Here is a 9,880-nt window from a genome sequence, read left to right as displayed (position 1 = left end):
TATATGGTTTCATCTCCATTCAACGACGTAGTATTCATGCCAGGCCCTAGGGGACAGTGCATATTTACAAGGCGACAGCAAATGATGCACTTTGACCCCCAACAACCTCCTCAGCCCGGAAGACAACATACCGGCCCACTCCAAGCATTTTTGGCATTTTTCTTTTGCTCCAAAAGGCACAAAAATGGAAACATTCAACATATTTAAATTCAAATATTATAAAAACAGTAAGCTAAAGCTGAGGTTCTGCCATATTTGCTGTTTTTAATGTTTAGTAGCACTGCTGCACATGGCCAATGTGACGTGTCCGAGTGCTGATGTTATCGGTACGGGAGCTTTCCATTGATATGGATGCGGAGCAAGCCCCTTCAAGCCCTTGCAATTGAATTCTTCCACTTTCAATGGTTTGCGTCTTCGCCTTCCTTTTTCGCCGACACCATATAAAGGTGAGGCCGCTCCGCAATACAGTCATTGCGTCTTGGTGTCGCGGAGTGGCCATGAAAACTGCCACTTAGTGGTGTTTTCCCCACCTTAACAACATTGACGTCTTTATACATTACAGGTACTTACATTGGTTGCTGCTGGCTGAGAAAAAAAACTTGTAACATCCTCCTCTTCGAAAGGGGGCGGAGGAGGCAGCATGTTGTCGACATGTTGTATTTCTGTCGGGGCTGTGAGTACGTGTCTGGGCGGGAGTCAAGTCATCGGCCAATGAAATGTGCGTTTGTTGAAGAAACAATGTACTGGCACATTCAGCAAGTGTAAAGGGGTAAATGTAAATCTGAACATAATGAAAATAATTCACTTAATAACGGTAGGATCAGACAGATAATCTAAATAACCTATACTGCATAACTATGGTCTTAATATAATATTAAAAAAATGTTGGTGGGGACAATTTGAGCATCCTGAAAAGTTAGTAGTGTTATGGCCCTACTGTCAGTATGCAAAACTACGCCCTTGGAAATGAGTGCCCTGCATGAAAGGGTTAAATACAGGTAAATCGGTTTTAATGTATAAAAGCATCAGGAAACCTGGAAACGCAATGAAAAGGAACGTAAACAAAAAATGTTTTATAAAGTTTAATTTACCCAACTCACGGTACAATTTGTGTTGGAATGATGCCTTTAAGGGGGGTAGTATGCAGAGATTGGAGTTGGGATGATGGTTTGTCTTTATGGAAGTGTCTGGGAGAAAATTGTGCTTTAGAGTAACAGCAGCTTTCCCATTCAATGAACAGCTGAAAGTGTCTTTAGCATTCCTTGCCAACAGCTTCATAACCAAGCAATGGATTGTAACTTGAAAAACTTGCTGCATGTGTAAAAGTCAAGGTACAGCTCGGTCAACTGCACAGTTTTTTAAAGGTATTTCTTAATTGATTTTGTTGAAGTAAATAAATGGCTGCTATGTATAAACTGTATAATTATAGCTGATGAATTATTATACTTGTCCAAATTTTACTTCAAACACTCACAAAAATAAACGCTCACACATTAGAAAAAAAAAAAAAATCACATTTAAAAAATCCTTTTGATGATATCGTTTACAGATTACACAATTTCAACACCTTAGGAAATTTGAAAATATGACATGCGTGTTTATTTACTAAATTTTCTTTTATTTCAAATAACCAAAATAAAGTTTTCTTCCTAATACAATATAGTAAAATGTATTGGTAAGTATATAAGATTTATTATTATTATGATCATTTAATTTTTTGCATTTTATTTTAAAAATTACAAATGAATGCATGAAAGTAGTTGAAATTACAAACACACTGTTAAAAAGCTCAAAGTCAAGTCAAAGTACTGCTTTAGACATTTTCTTTAATGTATCACTTAAGTGTTTAATTATGTTTGTAGATTTTATAAGCATTATGACACATACTGTATATTATCAACTATAGCGATGGTTTATTCTAAATCGTGTAGCTATTAATGGGCAAAAGTGCAAATTATTTCATTGCAGAAGCTCACAGCATTTTTGTTTTACTTCTACAATTTGGTCTCTGACTATGATTTTTAAAGACTATTTTCTTCAGAAATGCTGTGAGCCTGCCTTCCACACTCCCCCTATTTTTTTCAAGAGGTTTGCGCAAGGGCATAGGTTTGCATAGGGACATAGGGAGGTAGGGACATAACACTACCAACATTTTAGGATGCTGGATTCCCATATGTTAAAAGATAGAATTGACCCTACCATTATTAAGTGAATTATTTTCATTATGTTCAGACTTACATTGACCCCTTTTAACTTGAATGTGCCAGTCCATTTTCCCCCTCAAACGCAAATTTGATTGGCTGATAAGTCATGTACCAGCAACCACTGCAAGTAATATAAAAAGACGTCAGTGTTGTGGAGGTGGGGAACATACCACAAATTTTGCTACTGAAAATCCGACCTACATCATCAGGGTTAGCACGACATTAAATTGAATTTTCTAAGCTGCAAAACTCAAGTAGGAATCTGCTTAGAGAGAAGTGTCCTCCTGTATGTTTTTTCTACTTTTAACATTAATTAAACCGTGAGAAATGTAGTGAACCGAGGTTTACCCCCTTTTTCCCAATTGTCAGTTTTATTTTTTTTATGTAGTCTTAAAGCAGCTCAAATGAGCTTTCATTTTTTGTTGGGTTTGGCTTTGCTTGTGGACAAAAGCAGTCGTGTTTTACCTGAAGGACGCCTCCATTTCTTTTCATTTTTGTTATTCCTTGAAGAAGTTTTTTTCAGTTATATTTAATTTATTTATTTAGACAGACAATGTTGAGTGGTTTTAAGAGAAATGTTAATTTTTTGCATTCCTGCATAGTAAAGAGGTTATTAATAAGTTTGCATTGATTGTATATGTTCATGAAATTAAAGTTATATGCAAATATTGCAATTAAAATTTGCTAATAAAATCCAGACATTTATTCAGGAAATTTTCAAAATGTTTCTTTAGTAGTTTTTTAAAACAAAGGGTTTGAATTGAAAACCGATATAGGTAAATGTCAAAGTCAATTCAGGTTTATTTTCGATTGATCATTTACCCTATCAATTTAATAGGTTCATATCCGTGCGAAATGTAGCCCTGACCCCCGTTCATCCAGTCTGGTTGGTCTTATTAATGTCCGTCCCCAGCAAAAAGTGTACATGCAAGTTATGCTGTTATATAGTCCCTGCCAATGTTGCCAATACTCAAATTGTCCTCACCAACTTTACTTGCATTATATAATGACTTCAATTATATAGGTAATTTAGATTGTCTTCCCACATGTTGTAAGGATATAATTGACCCTACCGTTATTAAGTGAATTATTTGCGTTATAGTCAGACTGAAATTTACCCCTTTTCACTTGCTGAAATTCTGTCAACAACATGCCACCTTCTCCGCCCCCTTAGAAGAGGAGTGGTATTAGAATTTTTTTCCCGGCCATTAGCCACTATATGTAATGTAAAAAGACATCAATGTTGTAGAGGTGGGGAACACACCACAATTTTTGCTACTGAAAGTCCGACCTGCATCAGCGTTAGAATAACATTAAACTTTGAATTTATTAAAATTTGATGAATTTGCTAACCCGCAAAACTCGTGTAGGAAGCTGCTTAAACTGTCCTGCATATGTGTTTTCTACTATGTCTTGTCTATGGTCTTGTTATTTCCTGACTAAGAAGTTTTTTCAGTTATATTTAATTTATTTATTTAGACAGACAATGCTGAGTGGTCTTAAGACAAATGTTTTTTTCTTTTTTGCATTACTGGATAATAAGAGGTTATTAACACGTTTGCATTTACTGTATGTTCATAAAATCGAAGTTAAATGCAAATATTGCAATTTAAATTTGCTAATAAAATCTAGACATTTATTCTGGAAGTTTTCAAAATTTCAAAAGTTTCTAGTAGTTTTTTAAAACAAAGGTTTGAATTGAACGGTGTATCATCTCAACCAATACATATGAAAGTTAGTATAATTCAATGCATTTTTTTTTTTTTTTTTTTGCATTGATCATTTAGCCTCTCAATTATTTAGGTTAATATTCGAATATTCGTGAGAAATGTATCCCTGACCTCCGTTCACTTAATCTGTCTGGTCTTATTCCTGTCCCCAGCAAAAAGTGTACATGCAAGTTATTCTGTCACTTATAGTCCATGCCAATGTTGAGATCAAACCAACGCCCTTGGCTTTGCGATATCTTGACGTTGCATAATAATATCTAATATTGCAAATGAGCGCGAGTGAGGCAGGATGCATACATGTAGGCCCATTATGCAAATTCGGCATCACTTGCGGGCCATCCGGGCGCACACACATGCAGCAAGCAGGCCAAAGCACTAATAGCCCGAGCCCAGTAAACACAGCCCCCACTTCCACCCTAACTTCTCTCCCATGTGGATTTGAGACAACAAAAGATTAGCACTATTTGCAAATATACAACCGAGTTCAAAGGCAACACTTCTCTCGGCTCGCTTCCCCTTCCTTTGTCTGATGTGTCGGCCAGGGTTGTTGCTTTAAATACTGCACTATTTCACAGATTTCTGCATGTTCAATCTGTGCGTAAATCGTGCGTTTTTTCCTCAATGGAGTTCGCAATTCTGTAATTATTAAATAAGATTCGAAATTAGAGAAATATGTTAGGTTTGGAGACAGGCGACCAATGTAGGCGCGGTCTAAACCACGCCCCCTTTTGCCCCCCACGAGGCCCCTGCGGGCCCTTAAAATCATGGGGCCTTGTGAGTGCGCACAGCCAGTACGCACCGCTTTTGGTTGGATCTGGTTCTAAGCGTGTTTTTCGGTTTAAGTGGAAATATGAGCTCCTCTTCATCGTCGTCGTCCTCGAACCCGGACCAGCGGTTAGAACACCTTCTGAGCGCCGTGGAAAGCGAGTTCCAAAAGGGTAGCGAGAAGGGCGACGCGTCCGAGAGGGATATTAAACTGTCGCTGGAGGACGCGGACTTATGGAACAAGTTCAAGGAGTTGACCAACGAGATGATCGTGACCAAAACTGGACGGTAGGGCCGATTTTTACTTGTATTTAATGCTATTTCGTCATCAAATTGGGATTACCGGTGTGGTTTTCCCGCAGGCGCATGTTTCCGGTGCTGAGGGCCAGCGTGAGCGGTCTGGATCCCAACGCCATGTACTCGGTGCTGCTGGACTTCGTGGCGGCGGATAACAACCGATGGAAGTACGTCAACGGCGAGTGGGTGCCAGGCGGGAAGCCGGAACCGCAGAGCCCGAGTTGCGTGTACATCCACCCGGACTCGCCCAATTTCGGGGCGCACTGGATGAAGGCGCCGGTGTCCTTCAGCAAAGTCAAGCTGTCAAATAAACTCAATGGTGGTGGACAGGTGAGGAAAAGAAGCAAATGAGTGATTGAGGGCTATAGACGTCCAAAACATTTTGACTGAACATTCGTTCTTTGCAAATGTGATGAAAAACATGCAATGCGTGCAAAAGTGATGAAACTTTATTTTGTATATAATTTTTTTTTTTTTTTTTTTTTACAGATTATGCTTAACTCCTTACACAAATACGAGCCAAGGATACACATCGTCAAAGTGGGTGGCATCCAGAAGATGATCAGCAGCCAGTCGTTCCCAGAAACCCAGTTCATCGCTGTCACTGCTTATCAGAATGAAGAGGTCTGTCTTGTGCTAGTAAAACACCCTTAAACTGCATTATTTTCTCCCTAAAATGATTTTTTAAATCCTTATTTTATAGATCACAGCCCTGAAAATAAAGCACAACCCCTTCGCCAAGGCCTTCTTAGACGCCAAAGAAAGGTAGGATGATCAGATTTCACATTATTGGTCCAAAAACAACATATTTGACATTTGATTTAATTCAAAATAAATAAACAAATAGATAAATTTCGCTTAACTGTTCTGAAAATGACTCATTATTAAAAATAATCCATCATCTTGGTTAATCGTTGCTGTCGATTTATAGTGACAAGTAGAACAATTCAATATTCTTCCACTAGATGGCAGAAAACGCACTTATTTTATCCTAATAAGCCTCTCAATCAAATGCTCTTAAATTCCAGGAGTGATCACAAGGACATGCCCGACCACAGTGTAGACAGCCAGCAATCCAGCTACTCCCAACGTGAGTATTTTGCGCACCAAAATCTAAAAATTCAGCTAAAAACAGACCAAAAAAAGTGTAATAAAGTTACTAAATTGATATTCATTTGACAGTGGGAGGTTGGTTCCTGCCAGGACAAAACCCCATCTGCCCGAGCAGCAGCCCGCCACAGTTCAGTGGCACAGCGGGCCACTCGTCTGGTTCATACTGCGAACGCTATTCCAGCCTGAGAAGCCATCGGGCCAGCCCGTACCCCAGCCACTACCCGCACCGGGCCTCCAGTACCAGTAAGACGTCAACCATCTCCTGTATTTTAACTCAAATCCAAGCTGGGTCACTCAGGTTTTACTTTTTTGCCTATTCAGATAACTACATGGACAACACTTCTGGCACATTGGCGCCAAGCCATGACAGTTGGTCCGCCCTCCAGATCCCAAACTCCACAGGAATGGGCACCCTGTCCCACACTACCAACTCAACGTCCAACTCCAGGTGATACCCTGTCTACCGAACATGAAAATCTTCTGAGATACCACGACAATAACCTTCACATTTCTTCAGTCAATACCCTAGTTTGTGGTCCGTGGCGGGCACCACCCTGACCCCATCGGGCTCGGCATCAGGCTCCATCCCGGGTGGGCTGACCTCGCAATTCCTGAGGGGATCTTCCTACACGGGCCTGACGTCCTCGCTGCCCGTCTCTTCGCCATCCTCCATGTATGACCCGGGACTGGGCGAGGTGGGCGTGGGGGTTGGCGACGCGCAGTTCGAGAGCTCCATTGCCCGGCTGACGGCTTCGTGGGCGCCCGTAGCACAGAGCTACTGAGTGGGAGGGAAGATTACTGTTTTCTTCGGCTAACATCCAAGTGTATATCTTTGTACATAGACTAAATTAACTCGCCGTGATGTTTTATGTCAATGTGCCTATTCGGATTTAAGTGCCTTCTTCGTGGGGGAATCGGTGACGTCTCCCAACTCCTTGCGCATGTACATAACTATCTATTTGTATTTGAACTCAGTGTGAGTTGTTATTTATGTCATTTAATAATAAATTAAAAACAGTTTGCTCCAAAATGTATTGGTCATTTTAACTCCAGTTTACTCATTCAGTGACATTGACAGGAATAAACGTTCAATCTACGTATATGAACGGGGAGGGATGGCAGTTAATTATCACGTTTCAGTGTTGTTGACGGCGATAAGACATCCAATCCAGTTGAACTGGAAGGAGCTGGTAACCAATTGAATTGAAAATTAAGTTAAAAAGGTTTAAAAGTGTGAAGTTTGTGAAGACATTGCAGTTCTAAATGGTAAGTTATACACAAGTAAAAGCTTTGTAGCAACCAGCTGAAAAAAATTTACTGGTGTAGTTTTACTGTGTGCCCACTTCAAGATACTTGGACACACTTTTTTGTTTTGTTTTTAATTTTGTTCCTTAAAAATAGAGTGTACAGTATGTTTGGATTCGGGATCAAAATTGGCGACTGTCAAGAGATCCAAGCGAGTCTGCACTAAAGTACTGTATGACTGGTGGTTAAATACATTTCATGTGTCATGCTTTAAAAACTATTTTTTTGTTGAGATGTGAGTTCAAAATTGTCAATTAAAATCACAGAAATTTTTAAAATTGAAATAGTGCACGTTAAAATACTTATTGACAGGCAGTCTAATACATTTGTTAAGGTCAGTAGTTTCAGAAAGTGTCCTTTTTGTTGTGATTTTAGTCCACAACAGTCAATTAACTCACTTCATGCCAGGCGGTTCAATACATTTGTTGAGCATTATGGCTTTAAACATGTTCCGTCTTGTTAGATATTTTAGACACCCTTTTGATGAAATTAGAAGTGCTGAGATGCTAAATTGTGTTTGATTAATTTGATAAACACTTTATCTTAAAATTTAATCTTTTTGTAAGGGTATTTGTAATACTATTTATTACTTTATATTTATTACTTTACATTATTTACTTTACAATACTTTATTTATTTACATTATTTTGAAATATTAGCAATTATTATAGAATAAACATATTTTCTAAACTATTAATCGCTGTTATTTAATTATTTAGAAATATCAATACATTTGTAAATGAATACTATCTTTAAAAAAAAAAGTTAATAAAATTAAAATGAACAAAAACAGATATACACAGTGGTTAAGAAATCAAGTAATACTTTAAAGGTGATTTTTATCCCCCCATCCCTATAGTGTTTAACTCATTGCATGAGATTGATGATGATACCGTAGATGTTCAACTTCTTTTTAAAGACTGGCTGAGAATGTTCATGTTTCAGTGCCATTGACGGTGCTGGACGTCCAATCCATTTTGATTAGGAGGGGAGAATGAGCATATAAATGAAAGTTCAGTGCAAATGGAATAAGCATCTATTCTATTGCTCTCAATGGTAGCCAATGAGTTAAGCAAGTGGTTTTTTTTTTTGGCAAATGAAGTACACTGATCTCTCACTTATGGCTGTTAATGGAAATCGTAACCAACTACGTAGAGTGAAAAATCGCAAAGTAATGTCACCTCCACATTAAAAAAAAAATTTTTTGGGGTGTTTATATCATATCGATAAGTATTTAAAACCCTATAAATGCATCTTATCATTAGAACATTAAAGAATAGTTTGAAACATGTAAATAAAATATTAGTAATATAATAACATACATAAAATATTGTATAAATAATACGTACTGTACATTCTCTCTCATACGTACTGTATGTGTAAGTGTACATACATACGTAGATGTAAATAAAGTGCACGTATATGTTTTTCGAATAATAATACATTTGTTAAGCTCTGTAGTTCATAAAGTGTCCATTTTGTTGCAATTTTAGTTCACAACGGTCAACTAGAAAATTCAAAGTATGAACTCACTTCACGCCAGGCGGTTCAATACATTTGTTGAAATTTTTAAAATTTCCATCTTGCTAGATATTTAGACACCCTTTTGTTGAAATTAGAAGTGCTGAGATGTTCAGTTGTTTGATTAATTTGATAAGCACTTTATCTTAAAATTTAATCTATTTTGAAAGGTTATTTTTAATACATTAGTTACATATATTAATATTGAAAAACGAATGACTCTACAATAAAGAGTAGTATAAGCTGGTTTGATCAACTTCACAAGACATGGCAAAGAAATGCAGAAAAAATTGAAGTTCAAAAATAAATGTTTGTTGTTGTTTTGTTTCTTTTTTTTCTCTGTGTTTCTTGAAAGCAAAGAACTGTGTTTGTGAAGATGAATGTAACTGTCTGAAATGAAAAAAAAAAAAAAAAATTCCAACATAATTATAATAGAACTCTGGGTTTTGTGAAAAATTGTGAGTAATATAAAACAATGACAAAATATTGCACACATAAATATCACTGGACATCCCGATGAGGTAAACCTAGATCTAACGTGATAAAAATACAAACACCCAAATAATATTAGAAGTCATCATCCATAATTAAATGAAATAGCCACAGTGACAAACACATCGAGCAAATCTATTCAGCATGACAGACAGGAGCTGATATGACTCGTCTGTTAGTGGTTCAGCGCATACTTGTGGGGGCTACATGATGTCACGGGTGCGATGTGAGTGTCAGGCCGTCCCCCACTCGGGCAGCGGTGATGGAGTGGTCCTCACCCAGGTGCAAATGAAGGCTGGAGGGTCACGGGGACACAGGCAAATAGTAGTCAAGCAGTAATGTGACCTGCAGCTGCATAACATGGCACATAGCAGAACGGAGAAAACTTCATGATACTATTCTTTTGAAGACCTAGTCGCCAACAACGAAATTTTTTACTTTTTGTGGTGAAAA

General features: G+C 37.9%; 1 protein-coding gene across 1 annotated transcript; it reads left to right on the top strand.

The window, feature by feature from the left end:
* The first annotated feature begins 927 nt into the window (after window positions 1-927).
* Window positions 928-6,891, top strand: tbxta (T-box transcription factor Ta). The gene is made up of 9 exons (XM_057828671.1): window positions 928-956; window positions 4,778-4,987; window positions 5,062-5,326; window positions 5,486-5,620; window positions 5,700-5,761; window positions 6,025-6,086; window positions 6,179-6,352; window positions 6,431-6,557; window positions 6,627-6,891. The coding sequence occupies exons 1-9, from the start codon at window positions 928-930 to the stop codon at window positions 6,889-6,891; spliced, it is 1,329 nt and encodes a 442-aa protein (XP_057684654.1).
* The last annotated feature ends 2,989 nt before the right edge of the window (window positions 6,892-9,880 follow it).

This window comes from Corythoichthys intestinalis, chromosome 22 (assembly GCF_030265065.1).
Source record: "Corythoichthys intestinalis isolate RoL2023-P3 chromosome 22, ASM3026506v1, whole genome shotgun sequence".
Lineage (NCBI taxonomy): Eukaryota > Metazoa > Chordata > Actinopteri > Syngnathiformes > Syngnathidae > Corythoichthys > Corythoichthys intestinalis.
The sequence above is the reverse complement of the archived record's forward strand: the minus strand, read 5'-3'. Positions and strand labels throughout refer to the sequence as shown.

Coding starts and splice junctions, on each gene's coding strand:
- tbxta (XM_057828671.1), top strand. CDS start 928: ATGGCCCTACTGTCAGTATGCAAAACTAC. Junction 957..4,777: donor CTGTCAGTATGCAAAACTAC/GCCCTTGGAAAT, acceptor TTTCGGTTTAAG/TGGAAATATGAGCTCCTCTT. Junction 6,558..6,626: donor AACTCAACGTCCAACTCCAG/GTGATACCCTGT, acceptor ACATTTCTTCAG/TCAATACCCTAGTTTGTGGT.